The sequence below is a fragment of the Malaclemys terrapin genome, chromosome 10 (genome assembly GCF_027887155.1).
Source record: "Malaclemys terrapin pileata isolate rMalTer1 chromosome 10, rMalTer1.hap1, whole genome shotgun sequence".
Taxonomy (NCBI): Eukaryota; Metazoa; Chordata; order Testudines; family Emydidae; genus Malaclemys; species Malaclemys terrapin.
The window spans coordinates 2288229-2307457 of NC_071514.1; the positions used below are offsets into that span (position 1 = coordinate 2288229).

The 19229-nt window shown below is 44.1% G+C and overlaps 1 protein-coding gene across 2 annotated transcripts in view; it reads right to left on the minus strand.

Moving 5' to 3' along the window:
- Positions 1-3632: 3632 nt before the first annotated feature.
- ADAMTS7 (ADAM metallopeptidase with thrombospondin type 1 motif 7) overlaps positions 3633-19229 on the minus strand; it is a 141828-nt gene continuing 126231 nt past the window's right edge. For both annotated transcript variants that reach the window (XM_054041376.1, XM_054041375.1), the window contains one exon: positions 3633-4963. In XM_054041376.1, coding sequence (XP_053897351.1) covers positions 4800-4963 — 164 coding nt within the window. In that variant the 3' untranslated portion in view covers positions 3633-4799. The remainder of the gene's footprint in view (positions 4964-19229) is intronic.

Below are 19229 nucleotides of genomic sequence, written 5' to 3' on the forward strand. Positions count from 1 at the left end.
GACCATAGTGTGCAACTGGGAAATCTAAAACAATATTGCTTCCAGGTGCACATTCATCCCTCCTCCCTCACGTCCCCAGGCAGCTGTAGCTGATGAAGGTGGTGCAAAGGGAGCGTTCACCCTTACAGCTAGTAACAGGTCCCCAGAGGCGGTGCTAGCCCATTCGGGGCCCGAAGGAGGACTATGTTTGGGCCCTTCCCCCACAATATATAATAAAAAGGGAATATGGGGCCCCCTGGAGCTGCTCAGAGCCCTAAGCAATTGCTTACTTTGCTTATGCCTAGCACCAGCTCGGCTGCATCCCTGTGTTTTCTAGCTGCCTTCACTGAGGTAACACTAGTCTAATTGTTTAGCGGGTTCTCTCTGGAAAGGCAAACTGAGTCCTGTGTCGGATTACCAGGGGACACCTGATTTCCCCCTACATTGCTTCCATCTGTGACCTGGAGAGCAGGGCTGGTTAGGGTTTTGCTACATTAACAGCTTTGTGAAATTCTGCCAGGATGTTATCGCACTGGTGCACAAAGCTCTGCTGTTGGAGGTCCATTTCATCATTGTATCCCTCAAAGGCTTAAACTCCGCAAGAGCGAAGCATTTGTATGACTTTACATCGACACCTCAAGTGTTTCTGTAGTGCCTGCTATATCACCGTCCAGCCAGTTCGCCAGGTCTGCCTGGTTTCCATGAACGAAAAATTCATCCATATCTGTATAGCAAACTTGTCTGGCAAGGCAGAGTGTTAATGACAGCAAAGTCTTTAGAGAGGCTTTTGAGTCTTTTCCACTGCGCTTTGCTTTTACAGGACCGGGTGAAAGAGGCATTGGTTTCACAAGATCTGGATCTGTGGTTACCTTTGTGCACAGCACAAATGTTCCCAGTATAAAAGAACTATCATATTTGTAATACTTGGGCCATAGGAACATCCATTATGGTCTTTGTAGCCAGGACAATAACAGGGTTTAAAAGAGAACTAGATAAATTCATGGAGGTTAAGTCCATTAATGTCTATTAGCCAGAATGGGTAAGGAATGGTGTCCCTAGCCTCTGTCTGTCAGAGGGTGGAGATGGATGGCAGGAGAGAGATCACTTGATCATTTCCTGTTAGGTTCACTCCCTTTGGGGCACCTGGCATTGGCCACTGTCGGTAGACAGGATACTGGGCTAGATGGACCTTTGGTCTGACCCAGTACGGCTGTTCGTATGTTCTTATGACAACCAGCTAACACTGTCTCACTAAAGGGGTTCCCAATGGCTCCGTACTCAGGGAAGTAATGGACATGTTTGGCACATGTAGTTAGTACACTAAGCATTGTTTTGTGGTGAAAAGGTTGTTCTTGGCACAGGCTATTCTCAGGCATTTGAATCCTTCTGGATAGCTACAGGATAGCCCCTGAGTTCTTGGGCTAAGTTAAGCACACAGCGTGTTGAATGGTTGAGGCTATGTAAGGGAAGCTATACACAGCTGTGCATGGTACAGAGGCGCCATCTGTATGGTACCAAGAGACACCAAATTGCTCTAGAATTCTGCTCTGCTTTGTCATGAACGCAAACTGACCTCCAAAAGGCAACAAAGAAGGGCAAATAATTAAGGCATATGTACACCATGCCAGTGAGTCTGTGATTCGACAGAGAGCTCCAAACTGTCCTCACACAAACAGAATACCTACAGCAGAATACATTACCCAGAGTTGGAAACCTGCCTTATTCTGTTGGTTTCACTCTGAATTAGAGGATGTAGCAAAACCCAGTGGTGGTTTCTCTACATGGATGGTGAATTGGAAAGTGCTGTAGGAATATTTTTGTAGCATGTATACAGTTGCTTCTGTTATAACTTGGTGTGCAGGTGTTGATTGGTTTGATACTATGCTTGAATGAAATGTACTTGAATGAATATTTCTATTGCAATATTTGCTTGTACAATGTCCGTCCTTGTCAATTCAGTAGCTCAGCGTTTCAGTAGCTCAGAAGTCTGCCATGTCTTCTTGATGAAATGTGGCTAGTGCCACTAGATCTGCTCACATATTAATTAAAATAAAAGGAGGGTCCAATGCTCATTTAACGGAGGGTCACATGTTGAAAGGCAAGTTTTCTGACTCGCATGTTAGGGAGGATCACTGCAGCTATGTGAGAATTCTCCATGATAAGTAAAAACAAAATGACTGGGAAGAAGCCATTATGACTAGTTCCTTCTAGAGGCATGGGATGTGTGCACCATTGAAAACAATTGTCTTTTTTTACTTTAGATTTCTCTTCCTCATCAGCAACTTATAAATATCAGTTTCACAGCATCTTGATTACCTGAACCAGTCGTATCAGTTATCAAAACTTCCTTTCCTCATAAAATATATGGAAATACATATATTTTAAAGGAAAATTGCAATAATTCTGTTGGAGTGTGACCATCTAGATTTCCAAATAAGATACCTATGTTCATCAAAGTGTCAACATTAGCAAATTGGCCAAACACTAGTCGCCTGTGTTGTGAACATCCTGGGCCACTTTGAAATGTGGACTATCATTGAAAATAACCTGTCTGCCACAGGGGTAAAATTTGCAAAAGCACCTAAGTGACTTTGAAGTCAAAAAGAGTCCTAAGCCACCTAGGCACTTTCACATTTTTACCCCAAATCTGCATACAGCTACATGCTTTATATTTTAATCACAAAATTAATAATAATTTCCATCAGCAGCCTCAAAGGATTTTCAGAAGCATCCTGATTGTTGGTTTCTGCTGTAGATAAGAGGAAAGTTGTCAGGCAGCCAGTGCTATCATGGTGCATAAACTTTCTCTATGGGATTTTAATGAAAAAGTATTGAACAGCGAGAGAACAGAGAAATCCGCAAACATTAAATTTCCTTTTGTAAAAGTTTAATTTAACACACTTGTGAGCTACAGCCATTTAAAAAACAACAAACTTAGAAACTATTTCTCAGTAAAGTCTTAGAGCCCTGATGAATGCAACAAAATGATGCATAGGACGGCACCATTGCTGGGAAATAAAACAAGAACGTACACAATCTCTTTAAATATAAAAAATTTACATCCGCTTGGAAAGAAACAAAATACAGGTGGTAGGTAACGTGATGGGCTGCAGTTTACATACAAATTAGACACAGGAATTCCCCTTGTCATCTTGGCACTTGTACTGAAAATGGCTTCGTACAGTACAAATCAGGGTGGCACTAAAAAGGTTCACTTCTTCTGAACTGTACAATTGTATTGCACAACATCATTTAACTGATACTGGGCTCACTTCTACTTCCATTAAAATCAATGGCAAAATCCCATTTACTTCAGTGCAAGTAGGAATTTATTCACTGTCTACAATTATTTGGTCTTTTTTTTTTTTTTTTTTTTGTATCCTGAAGAGTAACATACAAATGAAGGTTTATCAAAATGTTTTGGACCTTCTTCCAGGGACCAATATAATACGTCCTTCCTAATACACTGAGGGAGTAACATACAGTCACTATTGGACCCCGGACAGATAAGAACAATGCCTGCCTTGATAATTATGTATCCTTTCCTTTTATAATATTGGACAGTCTAGTTAAAAGAATCAACTAACTTTAACAAAAGTAAAGCTATATAAGCAGAAAGAAGATTTTTAAATTTGTAGAAACAAAGACAAAACCTTAATTAACCACCAAACTTATACAAAGTGTTGTAATCACATGCAGAAATCCAGTTATGCCATTAATAATCCAATTTGTCATTCGTGCCTTCCAGAGGAAAAATGTAAAATAGCAGTAGATGCAGTTTTAATACCTTGCTCATGAATTAGACTAGGATAGCACTCTGGACTCTTTACAAATATATACCGGGGACAATGTAACTTTTCCTCCAACCTAAATTTGTCTCTTCATTCATGGTTTGATGTCCTCACCCCTCTACCTTCCATCAAAACACACTCATATGTGCACTCACTTTTACACAGAAAACCAGCAACAGCATTAAAAGGGTAAGGAATAGTCAGTCATACTGGACGATCTGCAAGCCTAATACTCTTGGTGATAATGACTATTGCAGGTATTTTTCTTCCTTGCTCACTCTGATCTGTCTCTGTTTCTTAAATGATGGAGAGCTAACTTCAATTTGTAAACATTCGTAAGTACATTTCAAAAGTGGGTTGCCAGCTTTGAGTCCCTCTAGAAAAAAAGGAAAAAGGCCAAAAAAAAAAAGGTAAAAGCTACACTGTTTGGAATGATAGATGCTCACTTATATATAATAATAATAATTAATAATAATAAAAAGTCACTTGGTCAGAGTTTTGTGCTGGCCTGCCAACACCAACCAAAAGCTGAAATTGTCAGATGATAGCACCATACATCTTTTAGAGAGATCTCCGCAAAATGTTTGCTATTCTGTTTTAAGTTTGTTTCCTAAAATGTTCTCTTGAAGATTGTCTAACATTAGGCAAGACATGAGAGATGGAAAATTGTATCTGTTTTTCAGCTACTTGCTAGGAAACATTAAATTTCTCCATGGTAACTAGCAGGGCTTTGAGTGCTGTCTAGTGAGAGCGAGGCTCTTGTTTTCAGACTGATCATTTGAGCACCATGTACTGTAGTTAAAAAAAAAAAAAAAAAAAAAAATCTTCCCTGTGTTTTTAAAGAGCACCATACAAAATCCCCAGTGGAGGAACTTGTAGCAACATTCTGCATTGCTATATGAACAGACCATGTGGCAAAACCTAGTTTTAAGGAGTTCCTTTTGTTCACTGCATAATGTATGTTCTCTTGAAGCTTCTACAGCTCTGTTTTTCCCCCTCCCCATAAAGGGTCCTTCTACCTAAATGATTTCACCTCCTGGAGACACGTTCATTCCCACGATCCCGAGCACTGTGACCGTGTTGGCGGCAGGTTCGGCAGCACTGCACGTTGACAGTTGGAAGATGGCATCTTCCCAGAATCCTTAGGGTTTGACAAAAACTGAACGTGAGGCGGTCCCGCTCACAGATGAAGGCTGAAGGAGAGAGAATGAAGAGACAGAAATAACATTACCATGAATACAAGGTTTGATGCAAAAGTCTGTATTCGGCTGACAGTAAAGTAAATATAGGAACAAAGACCAGTGCAGCCCCGGAAAGCGGGGTCCTCTTTTCCTCTAGGGCTGAATGTTCATATTTGTTCCCATCTAATCTAAGTGCCAATGGAAACTCACCCATCGCAGATAAGACCTGTGACATCACCTTAGCAAAATCAAGCAATTAGAATTATTGTATTCATTCATTATTTATCAGTCATGGGGCCACAAAGCTTGAGTAGCAGGATTTGCATAGATGGGGGCGGGGCTCTGTGCTGACATCAAAGGGACAGAATCCTCCCCCACAGCGACTTCATGGGATAACGCTGCCTGTCTTTGGGATGCTAAAAGGCACTGGGGTGGCTAAGTTTTGTCATGTATCAATTTCACAGCAAGCTCTTTAATCAGATATGTATTGCTGAGAGTCCACTGAAGTCAGTTGGAGTCGATGTCATTCAGCTCCTTGCAGAGATTAATTAGTTAATGTCTGGAAACAGCTTTGAAGTCTTAAGTGCTATATAAATGCAAATTATTATTATTAGTGGGACTCATGGCAGGTCTGTACCAATGATTTTATCTGCCTGGATCTGTCCCTTAACTGTTCTCCATCTTCATTTCCAAATCAGTGAATTATATGATAAAGGTTGATCATATCATAAGTATGTGGCACAGTGCAGCATTGTGGATGCCAATCATTCACCTTACTATTGGAATTCAGAGGAATGCTTCCAGGTGACTTCTGGGTATGAATGCTCCATCCCCAGAGTCTGTATGGCACATAATTTTCACAGGAGTGTTGAGTTCTTTTACATTCTTACAAGAGCACCATGAACTAACTGGATGGCTTTTAATCAAAATAACATCAGCTTTTTGGCTATGGTTTAAGATACTGTCCATTATGGATTACCGCATCACAACAGCATTCCTTTACAATACAGTTACAAAACCCCACTGGTTTAACTATGATCTGCCTCTAATCCTCCCATCTAATTTAAAACCATCAGTGTTCTCCAAATCTTGTCTGAGTCACGGGTCAGCTGTTAATAAATGCAAACAATGTCCCCTCTTGAGTTTGTATGCTAATACTCTTTCTGTCTCAGTGGGAACATTAGATTGTTTCCTGTGCAGAATAAATCAGCGCAGTGAGCAAGATAACCTGTGAGTTCACGTCATACTCACCAGATTAATGCTCCTCTCGCTGATCTGAAATATTCCAAGCTGTCATGAAACTTTAACTAGCAATAGGCAAACCTCAAATGGCTCAGCACTCTGGTTTTCCACTCCCGCACGTCCTTTTCCCTCATGGCCCTGCCCACTCTGCTTCTCTTCCCACCTCCGCTCCACCTCTTCCCCCTGAGGCCCCCCCTTGCTCTGCCTCTTCCCGCAAGGATCCCCCCCACCTGCTGCTCACACCTCTTTGCCGCCTCCCCCAAGGCTCCTCCACCCGCCGAGGAGCGGCAGGTGGAGGGGGCCTCAAAGGGGGGGGCAGAGCGGCGCTAGAGGCAGGGGACTTGGGGGAGGGGGCCAAGTGGGAGTGGGGTCTGGGGTGGAATGGGGATAGAGTGTGGGCAGGGCCTCAGGGGAGGAGGCAGAGCAGGGGGCAATGCCACAGTCTGGGCGCCAGTGGGCTGCCCCACTTCTAGGGAGCTTCCAGCACTCACACCCAGCCTCCCCAAATGCAGGAGTCATGTGCCGCCCATGTACATGGCTACGTTAAACACCATTAAATCACCTCTGTCTAGTTCGACTCCCCCCTGTCATCTATAGGAATGATTACAGTAAATTGTGACTCCTTCTTAAAAGAACAATTTAGATCCTTCCCAAAGTCTAAATCTGATGGGTGGTGGTGGTAATCTGCTAATTCGCTCTGTATTGTCTACTCTTGGGCAACACCCTCTTATAGACTCATAGACTTTAAGGACAGAAGGAACCATCATGATCATCTAGTTTGATCTCCTGCACATCACAGGCCACAGAATTTCACCCACCCACTCCAAAGGAGACTGAATTGTATACATTATTCCAGATGAGGTCTCACCAGTTCCTTGTATACTGGTACTAATACTTCCCTGTCTCTACTGGAAATACCTCAACTGATGCATCCTAGGATTGCATTAGCCTTTTTCACAGACGTATCACATTGGCGGCTCATGTGATCAACCCAGGTCTTTCTCCTCCTCTGTCTCTTCCAACTGATACCTCCCGAGCTTATAGCAAAATTCTTGTTAGTCCCTAGATGCATAACTTTTCACTATTAAATATCCCATTTCTATTACTCGAGTTTACAAGGTCTGCCAGATCTTCTTGTATGATATTCCGGTCCTCCTCCATATTGGCAATACCACCCAACTTTGTATCATCCGCAAATTTTATTAGCATGCTCCCACTTTTTGAGCCAAGGTCAGTAATAAAAATGTTAAATGAGATTGGTCCCGAGACTGATCCCTGAGGAACTCCACTAGTAACTGCCCTCCATCCTGCAGAATTAAACACTTGGACAAGTCTCATAGACTCAGAAGAGGTATGATTACTAAACACAAATCTACTGTTATTTACACTGTTCATGATAAATTTAGGCTATTTGGTACTGAGCTGGAGGGACACTGGTCATTGACCATCACTTCATGTTGCCTCAGCTCAAGGGACAAAAGGTTTTGTTTAGGGAAAGGCCAATGCCTTGCTCCCAAGAGAGAGAGAATTTGATCGTCGGTTGTTAATGGAAAGAATGTTGTGCAATGTGGAACGCAGAGACTGTTGCGCCCATTTCAGATTCCACACTTGGCCTCCCAGCCGCTCACTAACAAAGCCAATCTGCTTTTTAAACGAATTTCCTATTTCAGTGGAGATCTTTCCTCTCCCTCAGCTATTCCTGCTTGGCAATAATTGTTTGGGGCTTGAAAAACTTGTTTACAATAGACTAAGCCCCTAAATGCCAGCCATTATCCATTAATTCATTGTGCTGGCTCACTGGTGAAAAGCTGTTTAAACACCCTACCTCTACTATCCTTCCCCTCAGGGCATCTACTTAAAGGGAGCCCCCACTAGCTAGAAGCTGCCTGCTTTGCATGGTTACAATTTCCAGCGCAGTCAGCAGAGTTGCGGAATCCATTCAAACTCCTTGAAAGCTGAGCTGTACTCAAATCACTGGCTGCTGGGGGACAGGGGATTTTGAAAGCCCAGGCTGGGGTTTTCAGGAACTCCGCATCAGTGTGAGAACTGGCTCAAGATCTTAATGAGAAATCTGCTCCCTAGCTCATTTCTATACGCAACGGGCCAGGTGGTGAGTGGCTCTTGCCTAGGTTTACAGGATACCCAGAGCTGTCCACTGCCCCCGTTCCAATCACCATGCAAAGGCTAGCACTATAGTCCTGGTGGACCTGAGGGGCTGCTTTCTACCTGTCCCCTGAAGTGGCCTGCACCTCGCTACAGGACCAGATGTCAGAGTGCGATGGCATTCGGCACCTGCCCATGCGCCCAGAGATTCTGTATCCCCCGGTCTGGCCCCTGAGCCATGGAGTGCCCTATCTGGCCTTAGCATTGCTTTAATGGGTTTGTTCAGTAAGTAATTTAAAATCGCGGCAGACATTGTAAGTGCAGCAGAACTGGTACTACAGGAGCCATCACAGGACACTTTCATACTGGCTCAATAGTCAGTAAGTGGTTTTTTTAGTAGACATCAGGTATTTTCATAGAGAACTACAGACATTTAAGAAAGTGGAGTAACTTCATTGTGCTTCTTCCGTGTTTATAGGTTCACAGACTTTATGGCCAGAAAGGACTATTATGACCATCTAGTCTGACCCCCAGCCCAGCACAGGCCGGAGAAATCCATCCTGTAAATTATGCATCAAGGCCTAACCTTCACTTGAGCTATAGCAAATCCTTCAGAAAGATATCGTGTCTGGATTTAAAGGCTTCAAGTCAGAGTCTTCACCTATCAAAGGGGTAGCCGTGTTAGTCTGGATCTGTAAAAGCAGAAAAGAGTCCCGTGGCACCTTATAGACTAACAGACGTATTGGAGCATAAGCTTTCGTGGGTGAATACCCACTTCGTCAGAGTCTTCACCATGTCCCTCAGTAAGTTGTTCCAATGGCTAATTACCCTCACTGTTAAAAAATAAAATAAAATAAAATAAAAATTCCACCTTATTTCCCTTCTGCATTTGTCTAGCTGAAAATCCCAGGCATTAGAGCTTGGCTTCCCATTCCTAAACACGTCCATGTCACTAGGCATTGAATTCTGAAAGCTCCGCTTACAAAATGAACTCCCTGGGAATGAGGGTCTCAGTCTATCTCCCCGCCTCACAGCACTTATCCCTGTACATCAGCAGCCCACCTTTGGTGTACAGGCCCCAAGGGGAGGTGGTTCCTTCAGCATGTTTGCTGGTCTCTGCCAATGTCAGGCCATAAGACATACACCTCTACCCCGATATAACGCTGTCCTCGGGAGCCAAAAAATCTTACCGCGTTATAGGTGAAACCGCGTTATATCAAACTTGCTTTGATCCGCCGGAGTGCACAGCCCCGCCCCCCTGGAGCGCTGCTTTACCACGTTATATCTGAATTCGTGTTCTATCAGGTCACGTTATATCAGGGTAGAGGTGTACTTGTGTCCAAGCGGTTTGTGTCCCACTCCCAGACGCTGCAGGGCATGGGTCTATTGTGAGGTAACCCGAATATCTCCAAAAACACTAAAAATCATGGGCTGAAGAGAGACACTGGATTGATGGCTCATTACAACAATCGGTGACCCACTAACCTGCCCCCCACAGCTGTTTCCCCCCTCCCTTTTCCTCCCTATGACTGGAGAGGAGTTAAGAGGCCACCTTGAATGGTCTCTCAAAACAGGTGTTAACTACTTGTGTTAAACAATCTGCTCCACCTTGTATTTAGCAGTGACCTGAGTTAGGGTTTGTCTTCACCTACAGTGCTGGGGTTGTGCAGCTGCACTGTGGCTGTTCCGCTGTAGCGCTTTGGTGAAGATGCTACTAAGTCAACAGGAGGCGCTTTCCTGTCTGTGTATTTAATCCACCTGCCTGAGAGGTGGTAGCTAAGGCAAGAAGTGTTTTTCACACCCCTGAGTGATGTAATTATACCAATGTGTTTGTAATGTAGACCTGGCCTTCATCGCCCAGACCTGAGGAAGAGCTCTGTGTAAGCTTGAAAGCTTGTCTCTCTCCCCAACAGAAACTGGTCCAATAAAAGATATTACCTCACCCAGCTTGTCCCTCTAAAAATGTTGCCACATTTCAGCCTGGGGTAACCCCCTTGAAAGTAAAGGTGTGTGATGGTAATGTTAACAGATCATTGACCGCCAGGGTTATAAAACTGGTTAAAACTGTACATTTGAATGCACAAGCTCACAATCACAATCTTATGCCATTATCTCAGTCACTTAGGCACGTGAAACCATTTCACCTCTGCAGGGTTCAGTAATCATTTACTCTTCAACGAGAGGAATGACCTCAGGTTAACCCAAACCTGCTGAATTTCAGGTTCCTGTGGAATTTCTTGGCTTTGCCTCTAAAATCTCCGCACTTACAGAGCTTCCGCTTTGAAAGTAACATTGAATAGAAGAGAGAAGGAGCAGAAGATGTGTCCTCTCTAGGAACGCGGCAAAGATGACAGGTTTTGAGCTCTCCATAATGTTCATTAAGCATTGAAGTTAAATAGGTGGAAATGAAAAAACAAAAATATCCCAAAAAGGTTTAAACAGCTTGCCTAAAAAGTACCCCATGCTGTAGACAAGCCGCACTCTAGCTAGCCAAAATTCCCATAAGGTTTGTATTGCAGCCCTGGTAGGGTTACCATATTTTAATAAAACAAAAGGAGGACACTCCATGGGGCCCTGGCCCCGCCCCAACTCCACCCCTTCCCTGCCCTGGCCCCGCCCCAACTCCGCCCCCTCCCCTGAACGTTCTGCCCCTGCTCCTCCCCCTCCCCTGCTTCAAATGTTCGCAGGAAGCCTGAAACAGGCAGGCAGCAGGTAAGCTGGGGCGGTGGCGGGGGAGGGGGGGGCACGAGGAGACGTGTCCCAGTATAGCCCCCCCGGCCGAGCAATTCCCTCCGGCGGCCGGCTCCGGCCAAGAGGCTCTGGCCCCAGCGTCTCCGGCTCGGCTCGTGCCCTGGGGCGCCGGCCCTGGTTCTGGCCGAGCGGCTCCGGCCCTGGCAACTTCAGCTCGGCTCGGGCTCCGGGTCACCGGCCCCAGCCCTGGCTGAGCGGCTCCCAGCGGCTCTGGCCCAGCTTGGCTTGGGCCCCGGTTCCAGCCGAGTGGCTCTGGCCTGGCCCCGGCCCTGGCTGAGCGGCACCGGCCGGCAGCCGAGCACTGCTGGCCCCAGCGGCTCTGGCTCCGGCCCCAGTGGCTCCAGCCCGGACCCAAGCCCCACGACCCCTCCCTATTTTCCTGGACATGTCCGGCTTTTTGGAATTTCCTCCCCGATGGGGATTTGAGGACCAAAAAGCCGGACATGTCCGGGAAAATCCGGACGTATGGTAACCCTAAGCCCTGGGTAACTAGCCCTAATGCACTGAGGGGACATACTGAGATTGACATCCATTGGGCACTGTGTATTTTTTCCAATGTTTCAATTATTTATAGATTCATAGAATTTCAAGGCCAGAAAGAACCATCAGGATCATAGTCTGACTTCCTGCATAATACAGGCCAGATAATTTCACCAACTGATTCCTGTATCAAGCCCTTAACTTCTAACTGTGCTAGGCTTCCGATAGAATAGAGAGTCAGTCATGTTCTTGGTTCTTATCCTCATGGCTCTCAGTGGCCTGGGCCCAGGATATTTAAAAAGCCTAAAGCTCCGTGATGAAGATTGTGGTTGTCGACTCTGCTCCTCAGGCAAAATGGAGCTTTCTACCATCAGGCTAAAACTGGTCTGTGCAGCAGATTGAACATTCTCAAGGGCTGGCCTCAGGCTGTGGAACAACCAACCACAGGAATTAAGGACCATTATAAACCTACCCCTACCTTTGCGGATACAGACTAACACGGCTGCTACTCTGAAAACTACCCCTATTTGTTATCCTTATTTAATAGTCATGGAAAGAGAGATGCTTGTTCTTGTGCTGGGAAAAAAATCTTCTTTTCCAGATCTCTAGAGGGTGTCATGTGATTTAGTGCTGCTTGCAGTTAAATCTTTGTATTTATTTCTTTAGAATCCCAAGTAGCGATCTGGACGCAAATCCCAAATTACAAGTTTACTACAAACTTTAGTCTAAAGCAATTGCTTAAAAAAAAAAAAAAAAAAAACCAGGGCTATGCTGACACATTAGGAACTGAAAACTTGTTTTGTTTTTTCAAGTTGGTATGAAAGTCACTTTAAATTTCATTTAAACTGCTGCCATTCAGACATAGGCATTTACTTTTATGCTGGAGGGGGCAAAAACTTCCTGGTATAGGTTTTGTAATAACAAGGAAAAGTTTAGCTTGGAGCTGAGTTGACAAAACCAGAGAATTAAGCTTCTGACCTCTGGCCTTTGTGATTTTCTGAGTACCAGTTCCGACTTTAAAAAGTATTACCCCAGTCTACTGCCTCTTTCAGGGCTGCCCAGACTATTTTCATGTTAAAATAAATTGTGCAAACATTATCACAGAACATTTTATATATGTATGTACTGGTGTGTGTGTGTGTGTGTGTATTTATGTGTACACAAATTTTATCTCTCTCTCTCTCTCTCTATATATATATATATATATATGGAGATATATTTATCCCTCTCATGTAACACATTTTCTCACCTATGCGATGGTAAAGTTGTGATTGGATTTTTCTAATGCTGAAGCAATCCCATCTCAGAATGTCAGTCTAGCAGCATTGGGATTTCTAGCCAGGGATCAGAAAGCATTTTTTTGTTTTTAAAAACTAACTTCCTATCTCTTTTTAGGCATGTATCCAGTGTGAGATGCATTGGCATTAACACAACACATCCGGCCTTGGTGTTCCCTCTTGTGGCATTGAAAAGCATGCCGTGATTAGCCCATTAATAAGGTTTTAGGGATGGATTCTGTGCTTAATTTGTGCCTGGCAGGTCAGAGCCCCGGCACCTCTGGGCCCAGCAGGTCAGAGCCCCGGCACCTCTGGGCCCAGCAGGTCAGAGCCCCAGTGCCTCGGGCCTGGCAGGTCAGAGCCCCGGCACCTCTGGGCCCGGCAGTTCAGAGCCCCGGTGCCTCGGGCCTGCTGCATCAGTTATGAATGAAAAAAATTGCTTGAGTCCCGGCACCTCGTTCATTACAAATTAAGCACTGGCCGGATCCTGCTCCCACTGAGCTTAATGTCAAAACTCCTGTTGACTTCAGTGGGAGCAGGATCATTCCCTTGTTAGAGCGCGACTAGCTGAGCATTTACAAGCCTTGTTTTCACTCCGTTGGCTAAAGTGCTCGTATCAGTAATTAGCAACGGGCATCCATGAGTGACCCTGGGAATTCAGAGTGTTGTAGATTACAAAGCTTTAAAACAGCTCATACGCAATGAATTTCGATTTTCACTATGGGGTCCAATCTTGCAAAGGACGAGCATCCGATGAGAGATACTGAGTGCTCTCAACGCCCACAGACTCCACCTTGTAAAAGCAAACCACAGTTGGACGGGGTTTCCAGTCTACTTGAATGTGCATGAGAGGATCAGGGGGAACCTTTGTGATTCAGAGAGAGGCCAGCTCACCTGAACAGAATTCAGTGGGATGATCGTTGTGCCCTAACCATGTGATGTGCATGGCTACTGCGGCTGTCATCTCTGGTTACCAAAGTGGTGAATTTAGGATAGCCAGTGGAATAGTGAGATGTCAAATGGACCAACTTTCCTCTGTAATTAGGCTAAGGTGATGACGTAGGTTGTTGCAGGGAAGTCCATTTGTGATCGTTATGTCACAGAGAGACATAACACAGATGCAGCTTTTTTCCCCGGGGCTCCTTGCTTGGTGACTTCCTGGTCTCTTAACTCCCTTAGTCCAGGATTGTCCTGTTACAGAGGAACTTTTTTCCCAGCATGCCTTTCTGGGGACTGGCCCTTTACATTTGGCAGAGGCCTAATGTGGCCATTTTCTCTCTTGTACAATACTCTGAATCCCTTTCACATTTCCTCCAGTTTTCCCTTTCTTCTTCCGGAGGAGGGAATGCATTCTCAGCATGGGCTTTTGACCTACTGAATTGTACAAAACTCAGAGCACTGGGTGAGCAATTGCTACACGTAAATAAATCAACAATCCTAACCTACCATGTTTATTATGGGGCACATTCTTCTGGGTGCAGCACTCCCACAGAAATCTGTTGTATTTTCCATAGGAAGATGGCAAGATATGGCCCCATGTTTGTAATATTTCTTATAAAGGCACAGGCTAATCCATGACTGCATTGCTCCCTCTGATGGACCACTGAGATTAGAAACCAATTACTATTTCGTAAAGAAAGTTGTTAAAAGATATTTAAGGTAAATCAGCTAATGTTTTTTTTCCCAAGGCGAATTCAACAGTTTACATTTGATTAAATAAAATAATTCAAAGATGAATCGATATGATTAAGAAGCAGTAGATGTGGTATATTTTGACTTTAGTATGACTTGGGATACTGTCATGCATGACCTTCTCATAGACAAACTAGGAAAATACGACCTAGATGGAGCTACAGTAAGGTGGGTGTATAACTGGTTAGAAAACCGTTCCCAGAGAGTAGTTATCAGTGGTTCACAGTCAGGCTGGAAGGAATTATCGAGTGGGGTCCCGCAGGGATCACTTCTGGGTCCGGTTCTGTTCAATATCTTCATCAATGATTTAGATAATGGCATACAGAATACACTTATAAAGTTTGCGGACAATAACAAGCTGGGAGGGGTTGCAAGTGCGTTGGAGGATAGGGTTAAAATTCAAAATGATCGGGACAAACTGGAGAAATGGTCTGAAGTAAATAGGATGAAATTCAATAAAGACAAATGCAAAGTACTCCTCCACTTAGGATGGAACAATCTGTTGCACACATACAAAATGGGAAATGACTGCCTAGGAAGGAGTACTGCAGAAAGGGATCTGGGGGTCATAGTGTATCACAAGCTAAATATGAGTGAACAGAGTAACACTGTTGCAAAAAAAGCAAACATCATTCTGGGATGTATTATCAGGAGTGTCATAAGCAAGACACAAGAAGTAATTCTTCTGCTCTGCTCTGCTCTGCTCTGCGCTGATCAGGCCTCAACTGGAGTATTGTGTCCAGTTTTGGGTGCCAAATTTCAGGAAAGACAGAAGTCCAGAACTGACAGAAATTCAGAGAAGAGCAATAAAAACTATTAAAGGTTTAGAAGTCCAGAGAAGAGCAATAAAAATGATTAAAAGTCTAGAAAACATGACCTATGAGGGAAGATTGAAAAAATTGGGTTTGCTTAGTCTGGAGAAGAGAAGACTGAGATAACCGTTTTCAAGTACATAAAAGGTTGTTACAAGGAGGAGAGAGAAAAATTGTTCTCCTTAACCTCTGAGGATAGGACAAGAAGCAATGGGTTTAAATTGCAGCAATGACAGAGGTTTAGGCTGGAGATTAGGAAAAGATTCCCAACCGTCAGGGTGATTAGTGGAATAAATTGTCTAGGGAGGTTGTGGAATCTCTGTCATTGGAGATTTTTAAGAGCAGGTTGGACAAACACCTGTCAGGGATGGTCTAGATAATAGTCCTGCCTTGAGTGCAGGGGACTGGACTAGATGACCTCTCAAGGTCCCTTCCAGTCCTATGATTCTAATTCTATTGGAATGATAACTAGAGAGTATGGGCTGGATTCATAACTGAGAGGACTTGTGGATATTTTCCCTCTAGGTTTGAGCTTGTACAGGATAAAGTCCTGATCCTGCAATTGTCTCTGGATGGGCAGAGCTCCATGGAGCTCCATTGACTTCAAAGCTGCCACGTATGGGGTCAGCTGCAGGATTGGGACCTACTGTCATTCCCAGTCATAGCTCCGCTCCACTCGAGCATTAGTGAAATGCTCCAGATGTGACAGCTGTTGCTTTAAAAATATATTTATTAGAGAGCAAGTAAGCATGTAGCAATATGCTGGCTTAATTGTGATGAAGTCCATGTAGGCTCTTTGTAGCTGATAGGCTGTAGATCACACGGATTGGCAGAACTCCACTGAAAATTTGCCCCCCCTCCAAAATATCATCCCATTATGTCCTCCTTTAATCCAGCCTTTGACAGCCTCTTTAGCTGAATATTGTTCAGCCTGGCAAATGTATATATTTGTGTGTGAGACTGAGAAAGAGAGAAAATATGCACTTCTATTTACAGTTTTCTGACCTTTTAAAATAAGCTCTGTCCTTGGTCACTGTATTAAGAGGGAGAAGATAACATAACTTGGAGCATGCACAGCCACCAAAAGAACGGTAGAAATTAAGTGATATAAGCTTCCTGCACTGTTACCCCCCTTTTAGATTTTTGTCCTTGTTCTATAGTGACTAAGTCCAATGAACTGCTACATTCCAAAGGGTGATAAGGAACCCTGAGTAAATACAGGGTTAGAGTGCAGAGGCCAGGGTGCACATTGTATGCATGCAACCAGGAAACTAGACTCTCTTGCGGGCTGTCATTAAAGAGAATGGTTTAACACTTTTGTCATTGATTTCTTTCCATCACAACTGATATCACAGGCCCCTGTGTCTGCATTTCTAAAGGGACTATCCCCATAGCATTTAGGCAGGATCTCATGCATGGACTGTGGCAGGCTGAGATGACGGAGAATAAATACAATTTATAAATAAATAGAGAGATCCTATCTCCTAGAACTGACCTTGAAAGGTCATTGAGTCCAGCCCCTTGCCTTCACTAGCAGGACCAAGTACTGATTTTGCCCCAGATCTCTAAGTAGCCCCCTCAAGGATTGAGCTCACAACCATAGGTTTATAGGCCAATGCTCAAACCACTGAGCTATCCCTCCCCTAGTTATGTTTATGTGCTAGTCACATGAGAGCTCTGGAAGGGATAGGGAGAAAAATAAAGACAGAATTTCTATTTCTTTAGAGTCTGTTCCTTGTTTTGGAGCCTGTTGCTATTCTCTTTGGGGGGGACTCTTTTTAGATGAGGGAATTTCAGGTGGTAGGGCCTGAAACGAGTTTACATCTGTCCCTTATGGTGTCTGTACAGCACCCAGCACACTGGAGCTCAGGTGTTGGTTGGAACCTCTAGTTCAGTGGGTCTCAAACTTTTTTACTGGCAACCCCTTTCACATCGCAAGCCTCTGAGTGCGACCCCCCCTAATAAATTAAACACCCTTTTAAATATATTTAACACCATTATAAATGCTGGAGGCAAGCGGGCTTTGGGGTGGAAGTTGACAGCTTGCAACCCCCCCATGTAACGACCTTGCAACCCCCTGAGTGGTCCTGACCCCCAGCTTGAGAACCCCTGCTCTAGCTGCTAACTGTAATACAAATAATATCAGATTTATTTTCAGTGGCCTAAATCCAACACTGAGCAGAGATGTGTGGGGAAACTTGCATTACTGTTGACTTGTTCAGTCATTCGTCAGCACTAAATTACCTTTAAAAAATGCTGATTACCACAGATTATCTTGCAATGTGTTTAACGTTTTTGCAGGAACAGGAATAGCCACAATGCTATTATACTCATTCCTTTCCTTATTTTGGTGGCTGTCCTCATGCAAGGGTTTGTTGGCCAGACTTATAAACGGAAAAGCCGGTTAATCTAAGCCATAGAGAGACCTGTCTTCCCTCATGCTTTTTACAAGCATCTTGGGCTGCACGCTGCATACAGGTAGGGGCGCTGGGACAATTTGTATAGTGGGGGAGCTGAGAGCTATTGAACCAAACTGTAAACCCTGGATATGATGAAAACCACTTCAAACAAGGGGGTGCAGCAGCTCCCCCAGCACTCCTAGTTCCAGCACCTGTGCAGACAGGAATCCAAAACCTGACACATTCATAGGAGCTACAGCCCAGTGAATCTACTAGGATTCCAATTTTTTGCCTCTTTAAGATGTGCACCATTTCCTGCATGGGAAGCACATGCAATACTTTGCTTGTAAGTGCAGAAAGGGTGGTTTGCAGCTAACCTTGGGGATCTGTGCACTTCTTGCAAGGAACTGTAAAATGTGAATTTGAAGCAAATCAAAGACTTTTAGAAAGACCTGGTAATATTCTGTGTCTCAGAGAGGTTTAACAGACAGACAGCAGAATCTCATGAAGCCTTTGTGGATTAAATGTATTTCTGATAATAACCAGGAGAGTTGTACCCTTAGAAACATGGGCCAAGATTTTCAATACAGGGCGTCTACTAAAGTTAGATTCTGGAGGCACCCAAACTAGTGGGCTGATTTTCATAAGAGCTGAGCATTCAGCTTAACTCAGCGGTGCTCAACACTTTTGAAAATCAGGCCAGTTGTTCTAAACATGGAATTCGGAGCTTAGCTTTAGTGGTTTTCTTCTGAAAATCTTGGCATGATGTTCTACAGCTCTATATAACTATGTAGAAGATCTGTCTCTTGTTAGTCCATGCTGCATTCTTGCTCCTCGCAACTTACCAGGTAACATTTTTATTTTATTTTGTAATCTAGGCGTTTACACAGCTTTATCTTTTCCTTTCTGGAGATGATTATTTTGGAGGAGAAACAATGGCTGTAAAATTGCAGACAGCTCATAGCTGTGAGAGGCTAATCCATCAAATGGTTAAAGAGAAACATATTCTAGAGGTGCCATTGTGAACAGAGATCACTAAATCTGCTTTTAAGCTGGGTTACACATTAAAAGAAACAGCCCCTTTAAACCATGGCTTCTTCACTGGCAGCAGCAGCGTTGTGGAGTAGAAATAACAGAGTGATGGGCGGGGAGGATGTCACACATTCAGACCCCAAGGAGAATAGTGTGTTCATTCTGAATGCAAGTGCTATGTTCCCATCTAGAGCAAGTAATGACATCACCAGGTCAGAGGTGACACCAGTCCCATTCTACAGTTATCCCTGAACTAAAGCACAGTCCAATTACGTAGCCAACATCTAACACTTCCTAAGTGTCTGACTTAGAGAATTGTAGACAAAGGGGGAAAAGGCCTGTGCCTTTGGAGAGGTTAAGAGGGGTGATCCCCTTTTCAGTCTGTGGATCTAATGCCAGAGAGAAATTCTCCTTTCCCAAGAGCTGAGGCAGAGCCAGAACTGAAGGACTTTTCTTAAACTCATGAAAAATGAATGCCCTTTCTTTCATT